Consider the following 22,435-nt stretch of genomic DNA (forward strand, 5'->3'; position numbering starts at 1 on the left):
TTGCAAATCCCCTCACCTCCCTTGCTTTCTTATCAAACGGGCTGGAGGAAGGGAGAGGTGCAGTGCGGCCATGACCGCACGCAGGCCCAGCAGCGGCGTCTGCCAGCCTCAGCGATGGCCAGTATCTTTGTTGTTTTCGCCCCTCTCCCATTACACAATCTGGCCGCTCATGCTGGCCCCGCTGCATGCCTTCCTCCATCCCTCTCTCTTCCTCCCAGCCCAGTCCTCCGTGACCGTGGTTTTGTTATCCCATTGCCCGAACCCCTTCCCATTTCCCACCCCTTCTGGACAGTGTGCCGGAAAGCAATACCACGGCCGAGGCGAGGCAGACCTCTGCTCCCAATTGCTTGACATGATTTTCTAAATGCGGCTGTTTCCTCTATTTCCCTCACCAAAACAAGGCTTTATTACTGTGCTTCTGAAACAAAGCTCTTTCGGCTCCGCACAGAGCAGCCCTTGCTGCCTCGCTGGCTCCTCCGATGGCCACCTGCTGTGACAGGGTGGCCCTGCAAGGTGAGCGGGCTGCAAACGCGGTGCCCAGCAGCCTGCCCGGCAGAAGAGGCCTTTATTGCCTATAGCTGAGTAATGACCGCTCACAGCTCGGCTCCTAGTGCCCGGACAGCGTTTCTCGCCGCGCAGCAGAAGGAACAGCGGGGACCTGAGTTAAGGATGGTTACTCCAGTTCTTGTCTTTGCTATCTGACGCTCGCGAGCTGCTCTTCCTGTGGAGGTGTCTGTCAAAGGAAGGCAGAGGGGCTTGCGTTTAAAAGTTTTCCATCCCCATTTCTGATGTAAGCTATATCTGATTAAGTCGACTGGTTTGCCATCAGCACGGACAAATTTCTGCTCTGCTCTCAGAGAGCGTAGCCTGTGAAGCCAGACAGGCTGCTGGATCTGAGATCCTACAGCATCCAGGCCACTTCTTGTCCTCCAGGTAGCCTCAGAGACCATCTCCACCTCAGCAAACATCCTCCGAGGGACTTTGCACCGCTGGCTGCAGTGAGAGCGTTACCATCGCAGGAGCCTTTCGCCTGCTAGAGGCAACGCAAACCTGCCTCCCTGCACAGCCCTGTACTTGCAGGCTTGGATCTCTCAAGTGAGGCACATGAATTCAAACGGCCTCCTTTTCTGCTCCCACCAACGCCAAAATATGGCCAGCTCCAGCAAAAGCAACAGCGAGCTTCAAATGGCATTTCTCCTGTTTCCCGCTTCGGGCTCCCCGCACCCTCGCGGCGGCGTATGGCTGCCTCCCCAGCGCACGCGCGCCACGCTCAGCCGCGTTTCTCCCAGCAGACGTGCCCAGCGCTTTGTCTGACGCACCGAGCGATGGCTGGTGGGTCCGTGGGAGGAGAAGACGGGGAGAGGTTCACGCAGAGGTCTGACTCAGCTGTCAAGTCCTAGCAAGGGCCCCAGTCAGCACCCTGCTTTGTCCCTGCCAAGAGGCGTACGGACAGGAGCGCCGCTCCTCGCATCTTGTCACCACCTGGTTACCAGCTGCCTGTGCAGCTGGGTTGTCCGCCTCTGCCTGAATTTCGGCTTCAGCCTCCCCCCACCACTCGATGCTGGGAAAATCAATTTGGCCTTTTCTGGATGTTTGCGGAGGTTTCAGGGTTTGATCCAAAGCTCCTCACTGTCACTCAGAAAATCCTTGCTGATCTCTATGGGCTCGTGCCGGGCCTGTAGGAAGGGTGTAGCTCCTTAAAAACACTGCGGCACCGCTTAGGCACTTTCCGCACAGTCCTTCTGCATCATCCGATCCTGTTTCACGTAGCAGCTATTGGCTCCTCACAGCATTTCTGTGCACCAGGTATATAACTCTCTCCTTGCAGGACATGTCCTCCCAGCGCAGACAGGCAGGCGTGCTCTCCACATGCAATGCTGACTGAGTCACCCGCTCTGACATGTATTCATGCTCTCAAAACCATTTTAGTTGTTTCCAGTGATTTTTTACTCAAGCTCCTGATCTGCTGGTGGCCACAGGAAATAGTTGATTACTGAGGGTGAAAGCTTGCTAGAATGGTTTGGCTCTTAACAAATTTAAGCGCCTTTTTTTCTCTACCGGCTTGGATGTTGGGTAGCCATTTATTTGTGTGCAAGTCCATGCAGGGGAGCTTTAAAGAGTCAGATCGGTGAAGCAGCAGCATTTTATATTCTGCTGGGAAAGAGCTGAGCTCCTGACCCGTGAGGACTCCTGATCCACAGGAATCAGGGTATTATACTTCATTCTGACCAGGGCAGATCCGATTACATTCACTACGCCTGAGAGCAGCATGGTGCAGCTCTTCTTCATTAGCTAAAACATACAGAAACCCTGATTAATCTAATTTCTCTTGTTCTCTCTTCCCCCACCCAGTGTTATCTTTTAAATGAGGCGTTTCTTGGGCCAGAGGCCCATGTTAATGGTGTCTGGGGGTCACCCAGGAAATTCAGAGAGTTGCTAATCAGCAACAACAGTAATGGCAGTATTATATAAAGCATGACAACAGCTTCAAGAAAGAGTTGGATCTCTGCTCTTGGACGCTGCTTTAGGATGTACAAAAAAGCCTGGAAAGAAAAGCAACTGGTGACACCTTTGGCCCAGGTAAAATTGCCTGGGTGTCCCTGCAGCTGAAGGTCACAACAACAAATCCAGGACAGACTCTTGCAACGGCCAGCAGGACCTGGCTGACACAGGAGGGAGAGTTTCATCCCAGGCTGGTAGCTTGGGTTCAATCACAACATCTGTACGTGGGCACACAATATGTGTTCAGATGGTGACAATAAAAAAGAGTTTAAGAGCATCTTACAGATCCTTAAATAGTCTATCTGAAAAAAAAATCATACTCCCAGTTACTCAGCTTCCGTTTTCTTATCTAGTCAAAATTTAACTATTAATTAACTGGTAAAGTTTCCCAGGGCAGATAAGGCTTGAGCAGGAAGCAGGAGCATGCTGCCCCCATATGCTGCAGCAGCCCAGGTGGGTCTCAGCATGGGTCCGACCCCACTGGGGGTACAGTGTGAACCACCCGGAAGGAACTGCCTCACCCATGGGTGTCACGAACCCACGTGCTCAGCCTTACTTCAGTCACGTGCCAGCACTGCCCCAGCCAGGGCTACCAGGAGGACCTTAACAGAGGACATCGTTTCCCCTTTCCTCAGACTCTTTCGGGCCTGAGGACACATAAACCCACATATCCCTCTTCTAGGGAGAGTGCTCATAATGCGAGAAAGCAAGGGTGTCCTGTGGTGAAGAGGTTCACAAGCCTTTCTGTTGAAGCTTTGTATATATAAACCAATTTTTATATGTGTATATGCATGTATGTGTACACACACAACAAATATTATATATCAACACAGAAGCAATGCAGCAAAAACTAGATTGCCCAGTAAATATTTTGAACACTGGGTTGGAGATTCAGTTTTATTTTGGGCTTTCTGATATGTACTTATTTATATCTAAAAGGATATCTTCAACGGAAGAGGCTGATTGATAGAAGGCAAAACAGCAGACAATAGAGTGCGTTAGGCAAGATCGGAAAGAATTAAGGCACTTGGGAGCAAGATCTTTCCAGCAGCAACACAATGGTAGGTGATAAATGAAAGATAAAATACACTTCAAGGAAAAATTTGAATTCCTCCTCGAACATCCTGGTTTCCAGCGAACTGAGATGAGTCAGGAGTGAGAGCTGGCCAGGCTGATGGTTGTTAGCTCTGCTCTGTGCCGAGTGGTGATAAAGAAAAAATGAAATATTAAGGCATATAAAGAAGCAAATTAACAATGAAATTGGTAATGGTGTCACCCAACCACTCTGGCATGGGGGAGCAGGTTAAGATAGCCGTGGGGGAATCAGGGACACAAGGATTTTTCTCTCAGATGTAAACTTGCCTTGTGACCGGAGAGGTGTACCCGCACAGAAGAGTGGCGAGGAGATAAACCAGAGATACCTTTGAATTTCTTGGTCACTGTAAAGAAAAAAAAAAAAGATGTTTAAAATAATAGCTCTGTCACATGTCACAGACTACAAAACTGATAACCCAGAGACTGAACCTGCACTGACTGTATTATATTTCACATGGGCTGAGGAATCAGGGATCGAAGAGGAATACTGTGTAATTCAGCTTTCCTTCCTCACAGTTCACTCCCAAGATTATTTCTGTGTTCACCTGCTGCTGCGTTTCTGGGGAGAGCATTTAGTCATGGTGGGGTGGGTGACCTGTGCTTTAAAACTCAGGGCTGCAACCCCCTTTTTGCAAGGGTCTGGGCTGGACCTGGCGGAAGACTTGGGTGCTGCTCTGCATCGCACGGAGGCTTCGCTGGGCACCAGGCACGGACAGCAGCAGGCTCGAGCGACTTTACGGCTAGGACGAGAAGAGCTGTGGGCACCTTACAAGCCCACAGGCCACACTAGACGGCACCCAGTGAATTTAAGTTCCTCGAGGGTTGGGTGGCAGCTGAGTGGGGTTTTTCTTTATTGCACTTCTCCACATAGGTGTCTGAAATTTATTTAAATTCAGCTCATACCTAAATAGCCATTTGGATCTAGTCCCAAGCCTATCTAATCCCTTTATCCCTTTTCCTACTGTGTAGGAAAACCTTGTTTGGCAGTCAAAGGTTTTGGTAGTCAATAAAATCATATCAGCTGTTCGTGAAACCAAGGAAGCATTTCAGAGCAGCAGCTGCCTTTTAAGAGGCAGCCTGCCCTGGAGGCCTCCTGTTAAGCAGAATTTAACCTGGGGTGATACAGCCTCTCAGCCTTCCTCGGTTTTTGTTCATATTGTGGAGCCAGCCTGGGTCCCTTCTGGATGGAGCTAAAGCAGAAAATACAGTCCAGGAGCACAGCTCCTACGCTCCAGCTGCCACAGGCAGTCAGTCCACAGGGAAGGCCCAAAACAAGCCCTCGAGACGTGTATGCTGTGGCACCGCTGGGTCCTCAGCACCAGCTGTTTCTACAGATCTGTTCTTGTTGGGCTGCACTACTTGCTAACGAATGTGCCTCTAGCCTACGTCTATAGTTTTGGAATGTAATGTTGTATACCGTAATACATTGCAAGGTACCGTACTGCAATGTAGACATAGCCTAAAGCTATTCTATAAATGAGGCAGATGTGAAAAAAATGAGGGTCTTGGACACTGGATCTTGCTCCCAGGGTTGTTTATGCATTTTACATTAAATCATCAACACCAGCAGCTGCTCTTAGAAGAAAGAAACCTGCCTGCCCAGCTTTTGGTAGGAAAAGCTGCAGGAGCCTCTTCCATACCGAAGGAGCAGCTTCTGGGTTCTTCATCCAAAGGGACTGTGGCGGTCTAACCTCAAGAGAGAGAGGTGAGAGTACAACTGCCCAGTGGCATGGCTCTCAAGCTTCCCTAGGTATCCCTGGGTGTTGTATGGAAATGTAATGCTTACCAGAGGGTGATTAATTTTAAAAATTTGGCCTGTAGCTTCTACGGCTTATTAGAGAGCATTTAGACAGCTTTCCCCACATCTTCCTTCACCCTCCTGAACTTCAAAGAAGGCACAGGTTGTTTTATTCCTGAAGCCAGACTGGCCCCAAGTCTGTCACAGCACATATCAAATGAGCAAAAGGAAAATTAATTTGGCTTTTAATTAATTTGGATTTTATTGATCATTGTGGGTTTTTCACATCAGCTGGCAGTGCCATTATACTAGTGGGTGGTGCTGGAAGTGTGCTTCCAGCATCAAAGAACTGTAGATGCAATTCAACAGGCCAGCTTAATAGAGTGCAGGCCATGCACAGCTGAAAGGGCATGAACAATCCTGTTTGATGCCAACAACATGTCCCTGAAGTTATATATGTGCATGTGTATTCTTCTGATTTGCATGCAAAATTCCTGTTCCCAGGAGGTACAATAGTCTACTCTACCACGCAACATGTCTCAACACAAGGAAGCATGACCTCATCTGAGACTGAGGGCTGCAATTTGGAAATAAAAGTGTTTCATCAGCAATTGCAATCCCTAGTGGGAACTGGGAACTCTACCCATTCTAATCTTGCCTGGAATTTCCTTGTAGCTTCATGAAAATGTTGTCCATCAGAATAATTCCCATTAGATTCTATCGCTTTTGAAATAATAGAAGCTGTCACAATCAAATTACAAGCACCCTTGCCTGACACGCTGCCTATAACAATAAAATACATAGTAATAAAACACCCTGCGCTACTTAGACCTGACTTATACTACATTTGTTTCCTCAAGCTTGACATGTACAGAGTTGATGTAAAGTTGCTTTAATCCCATTCTTCTGTTGTCCAAATAAAGCTCCTTGTACAACTCAAGCTATTAGCCAGCCTGTATCTACCAAATGCCAGTAGGGCTGTTGTGTTGCCTGTGAGAGCTAAGAGGCGAGTCCCACAGGGAACAGCTCATGGCAATGCCAGGTCTCATTATGGCTTTGAACTCTTCAGCCTGCAGAGACCTACGCCTGCCTCTCTTCCTCTCCCCTCTTCCCTGCCTCTCCATCTTCCCTGAAAGCTCAGCATGCTTGAGAAATGCCCTTTTCCCGCTATTTGCCTTTGTGAAAAAGCAGGCATAACCATGTGCCAGGACAAGCCACTACCCGATTTTCCACGCCTGCCTTGATCAGGAAAGACACTGTAGTCCTTCACAGTGCTGTATTGGGAAGGGGCTGTGCAACCAGGTGGCGAGAAGAGAGAGAGAGCTCTGTGTATGCAGCCGAAGCACTTGGAGCCCAGGGCTGCCGCTGGGTTCAGAGCAGTGTGGGATGAAAGCAGGTCTACAAAAGGGTTGGGAGTCACCCTGGGGCTATCCTTAGGGCATCCTAAGGAAAGACCATCCTTGGAAAGACCAAGCCACTGGCAGAGTGGCTGTGGGTTAAGCCAAGAGGGGGCTAGTGAGGAAGTTCCAGCAAACAAAACACTGCATTAATTTAAAGTGTGTGGTTTTGGTGTTTTCCCCTGAGAGTGCCCAAAATGCACTCCAGCCTCTCTTTGAAAATATTGCCCCTTTATGTGGTTAGATGATAACAAAGAAACAGATTTTTTTGCGTAGTCAATCTGTCCTGCCGTAATTTACTCATAAGAAAATAATTTCACATAGGAAACACTTAGCAGCAAGAGCGTTTTGGTGCTGAAACAGAATTTTGAATGAGAGAAAGCAGCAACCTGTCAGAAACATATTCCTTAACAAAAGAAATGATCTACTGACCCATAAAAATATCCCTAGCAAGTCACCAAGTACCTGCTTATTTGGAGCCCTTGACTTTTACCAGTAAGTACTCAGGCTACATGGGTAGTGCAAACATTACAAAAGACAGTGCTTTTCTTGGACATTCGCCTTTCCCAGCCTGAAGTAAATCACTTTACGATGTACTTGAATGAAGTGGAGAGGAGAGGCAGGAGCATTCCTCACCCAAGGACGTTCTTTTCTTCTTTCTCTTGAGGTGTGCTGGCTGAAAGGGATATTTCTTTCCCCTGCCTGGAGTATGTTGTAAGCCTGAATGCAGACATTGCTTAGGAACAATCTCAATGGCATTTTTTAGGAGATGCTGTGAAGCTCTTTCCCTGCCATTTCTTGGCATGACAGCTATGGCTCTGTTTCTTCTGTGTCAAGAAGATCTTTTCTCATACATTTCTGCAATGAGCTATGCTGGGACTTCTGCAATAAGCAGCATGACCACAACCAAGCTGGAGTGATGAAGGTGATTGGAACATTTACCCTCCCTGGACTTTATCACCCTTTGGAGCCAGAAATCGGGGACACCTCCTTAAATGAATTTAGCAGTAATTATTGCTCCACTCCTTAATGATCTGGTCCCTTTGCCTTGGTCCAAGTCCAGCTGATTCAGTTTAAATATGGACCGCCCGAGTTCTATACGGGTCAAATTCTGTGCAGTTGCACAGAAATCCTGAAGACAGCCTAACTTTCTGCATCATTTTACAGAGATCTTTCAGGGAAGCTCCTAGAGGGGTTGCAGTTTATCATTTCCTTTCAAATTAGCCAATATAACTGTCTTCCCAAAGAGATTGGAAGTTATCTTCCCCTGTCAGGCCCAGGAACAGCCCTTCCTCTCTCTGGGGGATTCTGCCCACCAGGGACTCCTTGATCTTCAACAAAAAGAAATGCGAAAGGGCGGTGAGTTCTCAGTCTTGCCAGCTTGTGGCAGCTGCTGATGGAAAGATTGGGAAGGGCGGCAAGCTGAAAAGGCACTGTCCTTTAGGCAAGGAAGAGAGCTACTAGAAAGTCAGAAGGACTGGGAAGGGCACAGTGAAGTGCATAAAGATGCCAGGGAGAGCTTAAAATAGCAAACACAGACACTGCAGACTACTATAGAGAAGAGCACCCAGGATTTCTTCATCAGCAACTGTTGTACCCCAAGGATAGTGCCATGTTCAAAGCATTCTCTACTATTTATTGCATAAAGCCAGGGAGGAGCCAACTTCCTTATCGCTTTCCAACCTGTTACAAGCAAGGACTATAAAGCTTTGTTGAATGCAGAACAATAACCACTTCACACTTCCCTTGGCTGTTCACAATGATTTGTACCGTCAAAAATGACCAAGTCTTTCCATGAACTGCTAATTCACGCCCTCACTGTCATCTCCTGTTGTAGACCAAATTTATCAGAATATAGGTCATAAATTATGAGCATTGATCACTATTCTAGCCCTTGAATGTTAAAAGTCCATCTATTTACACTGAACATTTACTCATCACTTGCAGAAATGCAGCAAAAGAACCTAGTACAACCAGAAAAAAAAAATTGGGAATGGACTGGATCACACTTACTGGCCCACGGACATTTCACTCAATGGCAGAAAAATTAACATTTCATTGAAAAGTGCTTTTAGGGCTCTTCACTCATGCCTTCTGCTCAGCAGCATTTTCGTGTACTTTGCTACTTGTTTTTGTGTCTGGTTGTTTCAGGTCAGCAGAAACCTTCCAGCAAGCTGACTTCATTCCCCACCCTGCTGGCAACATTTCCTGCTAGACTTCACAGGTATGAGGTAAGGTATAGGTCATCACTGGTATCTTTTCAAGTTTGTGGAATATCCATGAGTAGATGGTGTTTGAATCCTTCCTTGATGTTGTTTGGTGTCCAGCATAGGCAATGATGAACCATAGCTGTCACCCAAAAATCACTGCTCCCAAGGCGAAGGTGTGGATCTGGCAGATGCTACTACCTCACATATTTTGCATTCTTTAATGTGCACAAAGCTTGTACTTCCCCAGTGCAGCCTCTTTTACTCTATATGGAAGGTTTCTGGTGACCTTCCCAAGATGTGTATAATCTGGGGGATATACCCCTTTTGTTATCTGTTCAGCAGCCCTTGGTCAAACATCTCTTCCTGCAGTCTACTGTTTTGGCTTCCTTTATTACTTCCTGTACACTGCAGAGAGTCCATCTTGCACAATTTCTGTTGACTTTCCAGCTCCAAATTGTTGTCCATTGACTAACAGCAGTCAAGCTTGAGCATGCAGCTGCCTGATGGTTTTCTGTTACCACAGTAGCTCTCCTGATGTTGTCTGTGCACATGGGGACCAGTGCCAGCTTTGCACGTAGTTCTGTGCACTTCCGTGGCCAAGAGCTTGGCAAGATCTGCAGGACGTCCCTCATCAGCATCACTGTGTGACCCCATCACACAGTGCTCATTTTGAATCTCCTCCATGGAGTACAGTTGGTTGCTGAAAGTCAGAAGATTTTGAGCGGTCCCTGAAATATGCACATAACCACTGTGATGAGTGCTATGTTATCTTCATCCATCAGTGGTGATGGAGCCATTGTTCTTGAATGGCAAGTGGTGGCAGGCAGTTTCATGATTCATAGAGTTACAAGAAAAAAAAGCCTGAAATAGGGGAATACAGAAAAAAGGAAAATGAAGAAAGAAACAGTGGCAATTTGAGAATTTGACTTGTCGTTATTTCTCTGGATGCTGTCCATATGGATCCCTTATGGCTTCACAAACATGTGCCAGAGAGTATTGCTCCAGGGGAGGATGGGACACAGGGATGCTACCCAGAGGGCCTTGAGGTTGCAGCTGACTCAGCCAGCTGCACATACATGTGAGCAGCAGGCCACAGATGCAACCCAGCACAGATCTGTTGGTGGAACCTGTTGGTGTGGGTTTGAGTGTGGCTTCTGCCTTCATAACAGCCCCCCCCCCCTCTTTTTTGACAGCATGAGATTTTATCTGCATCCCCTCAGGTCCTCATGACTCTTCCTTCTCAAACTCAGTTCAACTCCTTTGTCTCTGGATAGTTTAACAGGAGGAAGTGTTCCCCATTATACATTTGCATTCAAGAAATGACGTGGATAATATGATGCATACACAGGTGCAACCAGGTTATTACTGAATCACACTGTTCTTGTTTTTAATTTGATTCAGAACTTGCACTTGACCCCTCAGCAAACTCTGTTGGATTAGTCATGTATTCAGTGATTTGAATATCGACAACTCTGCAAACTCTGTTGGATTAGTCATATATTCAGTGGTTTGAATATTGACAAAAGGATCAAGGGAATGTATTTTATTCAGATTGAATTAAAATGGTGCAAAATCCAGCCCACTTCCCATGGGGGAGCCATCCATCATTCCTGGCTGCTGCTTACTCCCCCCTCCATTTCCCTTGAGCTCCTGTCAGAGTCCGGTGACTTACAGCAAAGATTTTAACTCCTACACTCCCCTCCATGTCTCCCCTTTCTTCTGCAAGGTGCGCAGACTTAGTCTTTCTCCCACTGTTGACATCCAGCCTTTCCTCAGGCTTTACTGGCACTGCCTGCCCCTCTTAGTGCTGCTCCGTCAGTTCTGCCTTTAGCAATTTCTCTCCCTTGCCTCCAGTGTTTGCCACCAGCTTCTGGCTGGATTCTTCCTACTCTTATCTCTGCATAAGTAAACTACTGTGGGCTTCAACAATGCTTTGTGTGCTCCAAGAGATGCAGAAGGACAAAGGCCCTCCTCAGACAAGCATCAAAGGGTCAAGTGTTCCCAGCAAACCTGATAAAACTTTGCTTCAATGATAATGATGCATTCGCTGACATGTAATGTGCTGGATAAGGGACAGGGATCAAGCAAAAGCAACGCCTGCCCCTAGTTCTGGTTGTACCCTGCAACTGTTCTCCTGGGGGAGAGCCTTCCTGAGGGACAGTGGGGAGCACGTTCCGCAGAAGCAGAGAAAATCATGACACTCCTCTATAAACCCTCCACTGTCCATTGGAGCTCTGGTCTATTGTGTATCTTTAAGAGCCATGCTTTTGGAGACTGTAAAGATTATAGGATTGGTGCCTGCAACCCGACCAGTGCCAGTGAGGTACAGCAACATCAATATAAATCAGGATCTTTGCAGCTCTTACATTAAATTTGGAGTGAAAAGCACACTGAGTGCTATTATCATACTCAGGCAAGCCTCACATCCTCTGATCTTTCTCCTACAGCATTTAACCGCAGTGGTAATTTTATCAAATGGCAACTAGCTAAAAAAGCTGAAAGATGATTCAGTAGCAAACAAAGTATTTATGTTGAATAATAAAAATTTGTCCTTTGTAAATAAAATGTTCCTGGGAAATGACTTTACAGATTAAAGCTCCTGTGACCTTGTGTTTGTATGCACCAAACCTTAGTAACAGTACTTCAGGGACCATTCTATAAAAACCTATAAAAAGCAAAGACTGATTTTTTAAAGGCTGGGGCGACAATTAGAATGAACATGGAAACAATGGCTGGTCATGTGTTTCAAATACTCAATGTGTATAATGGTATCAAAGGAGATAAAACAGCTCACTCAAAGGCTAACGAAGTACGATATTTTTGGCATTACTACGACTAAAATGAGGGTTTGAAAAATTCAGAGACAAACCGGTTATACGTGCTGAGTTGAACTGGGAAGGTGCTTTTACTGCTAACGTTGGTGCAAAATGTCAGGTGTGACACAAGTTTAGCTCAGTCTAGAAGATATGAAAACCATTTCCAAAGTATAATCTGAGTCTACAGTTACATTTCCAGTTGGTTAAAATAATTATGCATAACAAGTAGCAAATAAGCTGTTAGATGTTGAAAGAGCCTCATTTTAAGGAAAAATGATGAATAACCTGAGATTGCCAGACATATGATTTGGCAAAAATCAAAATGCTTATGAATAGCACATCATAAAACTGATGCTTCATGGTAGTCAAAGCTAAACCTCACTGTGAGGAACAGCAAGATCTTATCACACCAACTAAGTGGATAGTAAAATGGCAAACGAACCTCAGCGTCAGCTGGTGCATATTAATGCACGGTGAGGAACATTAGTCCAAGTATACCCCTTCAAGCATAAAGGCATATATGCCCTCTTGGGAGGTACTTGTTCTGGTTCCTAGAAACTCCTAGCAAAGAATCTTGGAGTGACTATGGAAACCATCAGCTCATTGCTCTGAGGTATTCAAAAGGCAAAAACAAGTAAGTAGGAATTACTAAAAAATGACTAGAAAATGCAACAGAAAACATTGCTCTGTGCCTGCATAACCTGTGCGTACTACATGTACCCGGACCACCCTCTGCTAGAAAAGGTGCAGAAAGCTGTGATGAGGACAGTAAAGAGGTGGAACGCCTCCTGCATGACACAGGCAACAAATTCAGCCTTTCGGCATGAAATAAAAAGGATGGAGAGAGGAGATGACAGAAGTTTATGCCTTCATGAAAACATGGAGAAGGTGAACAGGGAAAGACAAATAGCCATTACTCTCAATAGAGAGCGCTCAGAGACGTCCCGTGAAATTATATAAGAGCAGGTTTAAAGTAAATGAAACAATATTTTCACAAGACATAATTAACCTATTGAGTTAATTGCTCCAGCATCTTGTGGACTCCAAGATATATATGGAATAAATACAAAACATTTATATATTCCAAATATAAAGACATCATCAAAACATGATTAGACAAAGCAATGTCAGAAAGTGAATCAAGAGCTATTAAAAGTGTAGATCCAGACAGCCTCTGGAGATGGCCATGGGCTGTTAAGTGAAGAGATGCAAACATAACCTTTGGAAAGCCCTAAGATACAGATTACTGGAAGATGATTCCAAGATTTATGCTATCTTGAAATAAACTAAAAACTGTTTCTGTGTTAAAGAAAGTTACAAAAGTATTTATTTTTCTAGTTTTAGGAAGCTTTTATTTTTGCATTACTTTACAATCCACAATAATCAATGTTTTGTACGTTTACACATGCTTTTTAACAGGCACCACTCAGTGCTATTAGAATAACCCTTCCTTACCATCGAGCATTTCTAGATGCCAGAGTTGTCAATACTTGGCTCTTGCACCTCTTGCTAACCAGCCAAGCATTAAGCCAAGTGTAGGCAAGAAGTCTGCATCCTCGGACTTGTGATTTGTCAAAATTCCTTGCCTGTACTCCCCTCCCCTTCCCAAATAAAACATTACATACCTCCTCACACATATATACAAGCAAACTAAAATGAAGAAAAATAAAAGAGGCATTCAGCTTTACCCTTTTTTTTTGGTGGTAAATGACTGAACAACACCAACTGTGGATATCCTTCAAACATTTACATCTACCACTACGAAACTTTGGTTTTGCTTTATAAAACACAGATGATTCTTCCAAACATTTCTTCTTAGGTTTCCAGAGATCTTACATATATGACTTCCTTTCTTCCTTCTAAACCACCCAGAGCAAAAACAAATCCACATTTCCCACATTATAGACACATACATAAGGTCTTGGGTTTCGCAATGCCTATCTATGCAAACCACTAGATCAATTTTAAATGATATTTAAATCTCTACTGATGGAAGCGTTTTTACTTCCAGATATGCCTCATAAAAGCAGACAAGCTATTAAGTACAACGTATAGGACAGATTTCTACTGCAGCTTACAGAAATATAAACACCATTTTCAGTCAGTACGTTATATGCTTAGGACAAGCTTTCATTACCTCACTAGTCATATGCATAGCATTTCACCATCTTCGAGACTTTTTTACATGCCCTCTTTCAAGACAGCATTTTTCTCTGCTGGGAATTTTAGTCACATTGTTTTAAAGAGTAAAGACTCTTTGCTATGTCGTAATCAAGTGTCATTTAATAGAACTCGTTCCTGGTTGCATGTTTTGGGTCAAGTGCAGATAATGTGAGGCAGCCCTGAGCCAGACAGCAATACTAGGCACAGTTTTCAATCAAGCTCAAGCTAAGGGCTGCGACGGTTCTCGTCTGTGTCAGCACTGGTCCAAGCCACTCAGTCATGCCTGGCTGGCCATGGCCTCTGTCCTCAGATTGCCTTAAAGACAGTGTTTAAGGACACTGTAGCAAGAAGCCAGTACAAGAGACCGCTTTTCTTTTTCTTTCTTTCTTTTTCTTCTAATCATCCACCACAGAGCCCAATCTCCAGGAAAGTAACACCTAGAGATCTTCCATGTGGCGTTTAACTCTTCTTTGATTCACTCTTCACATTTTCTGCCAGATTATTTTCTCCCACAAAACCAGTCTGAAGTCCCCTTTACTCCAGTGAAGCCACGGTTGCGCTCAGTATTGGAGATATTAGAAAGGTTTCACACAGCTGTAAAAAAGCCCACAAGACCTCAAATGGAGAGCAGTCATAAGCCGTACTTCTAAACCACCCTTAGCGGCCCGCTGCCCTCATCCCGACCTCTGGCTACCAAGACCGTTCATTTTGCTCGTATCAAACCAGCAGCTAGTTTATCTGTTCCTTATCTTCAAGCCACCCAGCAAGGTCTCCGCCTCCCTTTTCCTCCGGCTCGCCCTCCGGAAAGCTGTCCTCCTCCAGGAAACGGGACCCTCTCGGGGCGCTGCCGGGACCGCCGCGGCCTCTCCCTCCCTCCCCGGAGCCGGCGCGGCAGCCGCTCCCGCCGCAGGGCCCGGCCGACGCTCGTCCCTCGCCAGCGGCGCGCCGGGCCGAGCCCCGGGGCGCCCGCACCGCGCCGGGCTTTGGAGCCGCGGGCGGCTCCGTCCCCGCCGCACGGCCCCGGGCAGGGGCACAGCAACACCCGCCGGCCCCAGCGCCCCCTGCCCGGCCCCGGCCCCGGCCCCGGTCCCGGTCCCGGTCCCGGTCCCGGTCCCGGTCCCGGCCCGGCCCCGGCCCCGCCCCGGGCGCCCCGCGGGCGGGCGGAGGCGGGTTAAAAGCGGCGGCAGGTGAACGGGGAGGGACCGCAGCGCTCCGCGGCGGCGAGGCCGGGACCGGCCGCTCCGCAGGCACCGCCGGACCCGGGAGCCGTGCCGTGCCGTGCCGAGGCAGGTGAGGCTCCGCCGCGGCTCCCGCCTGCCGGGCGGTGGGGCCGGGACTCGGGTGCGCGCATCCCCGAGCAGGGCCGGATCGGCGGGGGATGTGCGGAGCGCGGGCCGGGCCGGGGGGCGGCTGCAGTTGGGGCTGGGGTCGGGCGGCGGAGCGGGGCGCTCTGGGGCCGGTGACGGCCCGCGAGGAGCCGCCGGGGGTGCAGCGGCGCCCGGGCAGCCCGTCCCGAGCGGCACCGGCACCGGCCGCGGCGGCGGGCGGCAGCCTGCCGGGGCGCCCCCGCAGGCCCCGGGGCGGGGGGCTCGCCCCTCCGAGCCTCGCCCAAAGCGGCCAAAACTGGCGTTTGCAAACTTCGGCTGAAAGGAGTCGTTAGCGATCGGCCTGGCGTTTCCCGTGGCGCTGGCTCTGTGCGAGTTCCCCGGGAGCCCCGCTGCGGGCAGAGGCAGCCAGCGGCGTGGAGTTGCCCCAAGGCATCCAGAGCGTAACCGTGAGGTGGGAATTTCGGCTGGTTTCCGGTCAGGAACGAGGTCCTGGGTGGGCGAGTAGATGTGCTCAGCCCCCCACAGCCGATTTCATAGTTTCTGTAGTGGCAGATGAGCCGGGGAGACTTTTTCCTCCTCCCGAGACTTGCAGCGGTGGTTCAGAACCGCAATGCGAGCCCACGCTTGGAGCCCAGGTTGTTCATCCCCCTGGGGTATGCGCTTCAAATACTTTCCATCAGTCTTGATTAACCCCCCGCTTGAGGGTTTTATTGGTTTTTTTAATTGTTTTTTTAATGAATACACAAGAGACAAGAGAAAATTCTTTACAGAAAGATGCAGGTGCCTGATCATAGCCAAGAGTTTAGGTTAAAGAGACACATAAACGTTGCCAGTCTCTGCAGAGAGAGAACATGAGAAGGCTGAGGAATTCCAGCCACCTTCTCAAGGCTGCCTTTTTTTGTTATTTTACCCAGTTTCACCTTTCCTCATCACAGTCAATCTCTAACCTCTCCTTGCCTCAAGGCCTGTCTGTACAAGCAAGGCCCTTGTACCAAGGAACTGTTGGGGCATGTTAGTTTGTTAGTTGTGTTGTAACTACAATAGGGTAGAAAAGTTCCTTTTTATTTTTTGGGTCTGCCCCCCCCCCCCCCCCCAACCCTGTTATGTGAGAATTAAAGACTCTGGAAAACTTTGACCAGCAATCAAAGCAGTGTTGCAAGGTACTATGCTGTTGCCACAGCATACACCCTGTTCCAAGAGAAGGAGCTCTTATCCAAGGCCAGAGTGGCTCTCCCACAGCAAAGTTGAGCCTTAGCCACCAAAAGATGATGGACCAGCTCTGCAAGTTCCCAGCTAGAGTTTCAAAGTGTTTTGTCCAGTTTAGTGATAGATTCCAAATGGCTGTGATTAGTGAGAGCCAAATCTTGAGGCTGAATATTGACTTCAGCTAAACTTAAGTTTAATTTTCAAAGGGAATAAAGAGTGCATTTGGGTTTTCAAGAGTGGGAGACAGGCAGGAAAGCTGAAATGGAGCTTCTTTGAAGTTTGACTTCCTTTTTCTTTCAGTGGGGTGTGATAGCATCTAGAAAATCAATATTAACTCTTTAGCTGATGGCTGTTTCCTCTCAGCTCTCTGGCCCTGTTCGTCTCCTTTTTGGATGAGATAGAGATGAATGTGGAAAGGCAGGCCCTGCAGTGTCCTCCTTTCTCTGTTGATTACTGCTGTAAATGCATGCAGCCCTGAGAGAACCAACCTGAAGTTTCTCAGCAGTGCTGGCAAAAGCAAATGTGCTTCCGGGGACGAAGGGGCTGCCAAGAAAGAGAAGTGTATGAGCTGCAACAGACAGCCTTGGAGGCCTGCTGGAGGTGTCTGGGAGGTGTGAGGGCTTGTGCTGGAAATGGCCAAGTAGTACTTACCTTGGAGGCAAAGAAAGCAGCAGCCAGCCCAGCCTTCCACAGCTGTGGCATTGGCAAAGAAGGAATCCTATGAAAACCACTTAGAAGTCTCCACTTCATCTAGTTCTGGCTTTAACTCATGCAGTGATATCATGCTTCTCCATAGTTTTGTTGGCAAAGCACCACTGAGAGTCAACCACAGAAAGGGAAATATCTCAAGAAAGGGAAGGAGAACATAGATAGAGGAGAGGCAAGGAGGCAACTTATTTGAAGATGTAATATACTTTCTATCTCAAGCTTTGAGAAAAGTATCAAGGCATGATTGTCCTGTCATAAATATATAGAAGGAGAGTGTTTAATATGGTGTTTGAATCCATCATCTTCTAAATATATGGATGGTGTTAATAAAAGCAACTTGCATCTGCCTTTGACTTTGAGTGAATGTTAGGAAGTCTGCCAGTCCATGGAAGGTATGGTACTGATTCTTCCACCTTGAAAACTGACTATGTGGTGTCATCTATATGTCATTTTACAGGTAAAAGGACACAGGAAAGAAGATGGACTGGGGAGCTCTGCAGGCCATTTTAGGAGGGGTAAATAAACACTCCACCAGCATCGGAAAGATATGGCTCACAGTCCTGTTCATCTTCCGTATCATGATCCTGGTTGTAGCTGCAGAGAGAGTCTGGGGAGATGAACAACAAGATTTTGTCTGCAACACACTTCAACCTGGGTGCAGAAATGTTTGCTATGACCATTTTTTCCCTATCTCTCATATCAGACTCTGGGCCCTGCAGCTGATCTTTGTTTCTACACCTGCGCTCCTGGTGGCCATGCATGTAGCTTACACCAGGCATGAGAAGAAAAGGCGTTTCAGAAATGGTGAGAAAATTGATATTGAAGAGCTGAAAAATAAGAAGGTTCACATCCAGGGCCCCCTGTGGTGGACATACACCAGCAGCATCTTCTTTAGGATCATCTTTGAGGCCATCTTCATGTATGCGTTCTATTACATGTACAATGGGTACCAAATGCCTCGCTTGGTGAAGTGTAATGCATGGCCCTGCCCCAACACAGTGGATTGTTTTGTTTCTCGGCCCACTGAGAAAACAACATTCACTATTTTCATGCTTGTTGTGTCTGGGATCTGCATGATGTTGAATCTGGCTGAATTGTGTTACCTAGTGATAAAAGTTTGCATGAGAGAACGCAGGAAATCAACCGCTTTAAAATAATTTCCCCGGTATCAGGATTTCCTGGCTCACTATTTTCCTCAAACTTCCTTAGGTGTCAGAAGACAATCTGCAATATTTCCATGCTCAAGGAAAAGGATAAAAATGACAAGTCATTCCTAATTTTAAAATGATAGCCTCCCTAGAAAGCTGCCACTGAGCTTAGTTCATGAGCTAATTCAGTATTCCCTTATCCACAAGTAAAGAGAGCAGCCTTTTGGCAGCAACTTTTCCAAGCATGTCTGCTGCTGTGATTCTGTTGATGGGATAGAGCCACTTTTCAAAAAGTGGGAAGAGACCAGAGAAGGCTCTGGTGCCCGAAGGAGAGGCAGAAATCACAGATTGCCTGCATTGCACTGGTCAGCTTCAGGGGCAAGCCAGTAACAAAGAGTTTTGATCAAAGTGGGGTGAAGGGTTTTTTGGAGAACTTGCTGCTTGTGAAAGGCAGGAAGACAGAGAGCCAATCATTTTTATAGCAGGTGTATTATTCTTTCTCTAAGCATTTTTGAGAGCAAGAAAAGGGACTAGGAACACAAGCACTCCATGACAACACACATGCCAACAGCTCCACTGGGGACCAGCAATATTTTAGCTTTTTAGCTCCTCACCTGCACTGAGGAGTCCCCCAACAGGGCTAGAGGAGGCCAATCTCTGCTGGTTATAAATGTCATAACGTCATTGCAACCTCCCTCGATTCACAGGGGCTGCAGCAGTGGGAGGAATGAAGTATATTTTTTTCATTCTCTTGGGCAAGTGAAAAAAGGCTTGTTGCCTTGGAGAAGGAGGGGCAGTGGGACTGCCTCCACCTGGCTTGCTCTCCCACAACATTTTGCGGAGACCCTCAGTACAATAGAATTTATCTGATGAAGAGAATTTTTAACCACTTGGCTGGGCCTCCTTCAGCTGTGTATCTTTAAAGATTTTCTTCAGTACAGAACAAGAAAAATTGCCTCATTGTTTAATTCTGTTTGTTATCCAGGACAGCATGCTATACAGTGAATTACACCTACCAGTGCTCTTTCTATCGGTCATCAGTTTTATGGAAGCTTTTCTCCACAAAACCCTCTCCTTATCTGAGGTGCCTTTCAAGGTAGTACATCAAACCACTCCCTGCCTCTTCAGTATCCCCTATCATGAGACTGAATCATCCTTCCTCTTCTTACTGTATGTCCGGCAAGAATTATAGGCCCCTTGCAGAGCTAAAATTGCAAAGTGTCTCAATTAGAAATGAGGGGGAACTTGATATTTCTCTTAAATTTCACATTACTAAGCTGTGAATTACGTGTTACTAACTGGAAGAACTACGGTGAGTCAGTCAGGTCTTGTCTGTCTACAATCGTCCCAAAAGGCATTCAGGTTTATGCTTGTCATAGGCCGTTACACCAGCATGTATAGCAATGCCACATATCTCCCAAGTGCCTGCCTATTGAACCCACTTGTAGAACGGTGCCTATTTCTCCTCATTGGCTTTAATAACTAGTTTTCCCTTTAAAAGAATGAGCACTAGCTCAGCTCCTCTTTTTGCATCCACCAGCTCCTCCAGTACACTCAAGTTTACCACCGTTGAAGTAAAAAAGATGCATTAATTAAGGCCCATGACCTCTCACTATGCCCTAGAAATGTAGCATAAGCAGGCTCCCACTGCTGGTGTGCTACAATCCAGTGTTACAGCTTAACTGCTGATGGAAGTATGGCAGCTAATAGAGGAGCAGGAAAAAAAAATCTAAGCGGCATCCTCAGAAGCATGAACAAAAAACATGGAAAGTCCTTAATAATGAGCTGAACTGAAAACTCGGTCTATGAAAAAATCCTTAATTCAACTCTAAAGAACAAAGCTTGGCACGTATTAGATTTGTGCTTGGTAGTGTTCCTGCATTGTTCATGTACACGTACAAAGAGAACAAATTATCTACGCTCCCAGTGCTCTAGTATTACATTTATTTTGTAACAACAAGATTTTTATTTTCTTCTGAAACCATAATTACAGCACTCTTGTGGTGCCTGTGGTTCTGTATTACTTGCATGTACCATGTATTACTTAACGTGTTTAATGAAAATCTGTTTACCATAATAGACCATGTATGCACCAATGCTACATTTAATAGCCAAGAGCTACTGTAAGTGTTTTAGACTTCTACTGCAGGTTAGCTTCCAGGTGGTTGCCCTGCTTGTTGTCCTGCAGACTTCATGAGCTGCCAATGACCTGTACTGGAAATCAACAGTGCTGTCTAAATCCATCTTGTACTAGCAGAGCTGCAGCTGGGAAAGGCTGCTGATAAATAACTTATCAGCTCCGCAAGACAGAGATTGGTCTCCCAGTCTGCCTTTGATTGGAATTTATAAAAAAATGAGACACACCGAAATTGATAGCACTATTTAATTATCTTCAGCTAGCAGTTTGGCAGCTGGATATCATGAAGGGGACAAAGAAAGAAATTGGGTAAGTGACTGGAAGTGGCCCGGGAAGGGTTTTGATCCAGAATTGTAGCATCAGTGACAATAAGTCTATCAGGATATTTACTATCTGTGAGACTTCTTTTCTGTTTGTATTTGACTAAATAGCTGCTTTGTACGAGAAAAAAAAATCCGCAACTTCATAGGAACTAAGCCCTTTGCACCTATTTCTGTGTGCTATATTGCATGGTTGACTTCCTGCCAATGGATTTTATACAGATTAAAATACAATGCTGTACTGGAATTGTGTCTGTGCTTTTCTGAAATACACTAGAAATGTTTACCTTTTTGGCACTTGGTTCCTAGGCTCTTTTCACAATGAAAGTTGCAAGGCTGTTGACGCCTGAAGCAGCAAATCTGAAATGATGACTCTAAAGGAGGCTCATTCATTACAGTCCAGTGTAAAATGTAGCCAGAATATAAGGTGTCCAATAGTGTGATATGAGAACTAGGAAGTGTAGGAGTGGGACAGGCTAGAATTATACCTGAAATCACTAGAAATTTGCCATGGACTTCATCAAGGCTAAACTTTCATCCAAAACCTTTACACCAAAACTACAAACATGCTTGGCAGAAAGAAAAAGAAAGAAAAAAAAGCAAACTTCACTTTTAACCGACAGTCAATATTAGATTTTAATAGCTAGAGAAAGAAAAGGCCTTCTCATGAAAGAAGGACTGCATTAAAAGGAAAGCAGGAACCTGTATTTTTGATTTCTGGATGTAGAAGTAACTTTATGAAAGGTTTTCTCAGACAAAAAATAAAATAGTTCAGTTATTTAGCAGTTGCCGTGAGCCAATGTATTAGGGTATTTCCTATCTCATAACAAGTATATAAAAGACAAATGTTGTGGTCCGTACAGCAAGGACTGCTCCTAAACCACTGAGGTTCAATTCGAAATAGCAGCATTGTTAAAAGTTGATTTTTTTCGTAAAAATTCTACTGCAGCAAATATGCAACAGTTAAGAGCACTTTACAACAAACAGCCTTGTGGAAATTAATCTCTTTTTCCCTTACTCACAATTACCTCCCCTGCAGTATCCAGGCTGATATGTTTTACCAGGCAAAAAAAATTGCAGTCAAAGAATTTCACTATATTTTGTGGTCACCTGTTGTAATGTCCAGAACAAAGGGCAGTCACTACCCTTGGTGTTAATTACAGGTTTCTTTGGACTTTTCACTATCTTATTATCTATACAGTCATTTTAAATGGTTTGTAGGAAAGACAGCGGTAAAAGTAATGGTAATTACCCAAGACGTAATGAACTAAGACTAATGGTAATGATCTTCAATTTATTTCAGGAGCTAGATATTTTTTACCATCTGATCATCCCGGCTTCTCCCTGTCATTTTCTTTTATGGGATATGTTTCTCTTCCGTAAAGTTGGCCCAGCTCTGACCTGGCTATTTTTTTATTTATGCTCTCCTAGCCACCCAAAAAATTCTCTTTAACCTGGGCTTGGAAATGCTTTAAGCTTTACTTGGCAGTCCCAGCTGTGGGAGCAGCTCCCCTGTCTGGCTTTCCACCCTCGTGAACACAGCTTTAGTTACCTCTGGCACGTTAGATTAGTTAATGCTACCTTACAATTCAGCCTCAGAGTTGACTGTACATTCACACATGCCCCTTCCTTTTTTCTGCATTGTAATCACTGACATTAATTCATGA

At 46.0% G+C, this 22,435-nt stretch overlaps 1 protein-coding gene across 1 annotated transcript; it reads left to right on the plus strand.

The window, feature by feature from the left end:
* Positions 1-15,098: 15,098 nt before the first annotated feature.
* Positions 15,099-21,015, plus strand: GJB2 (gap junction protein beta 2). Its single transcript, XM_068930275.1, has 2 exons — positions 15,099-15,211; positions 17,621-21,015. Exon 2 carries the CDS (start codon positions 17,643-17,645, stop codon positions 18,318-18,320), a length of 678 nt encoding a protein of 225 aa, XP_068786376.1. The 5' UTR covers positions 15,099-15,211; positions 17,621-17,642; the 3' UTR covers positions 18,321-21,015.
* Positions 21,016-22,435: the final 1,420 nt, after the last annotated feature.

Source organism: Struthio camelus, chromosome 1 (assembly GCF_040807025.1).
Source record: "Struthio camelus isolate bStrCam1 chromosome 1, bStrCam1.hap1, whole genome shotgun sequence".
Classification (NCBI taxonomy): domain Eukaryota; kingdom Metazoa; phylum Chordata; class Aves; order Struthioniformes; family Struthionidae; genus Struthio; species Struthio camelus.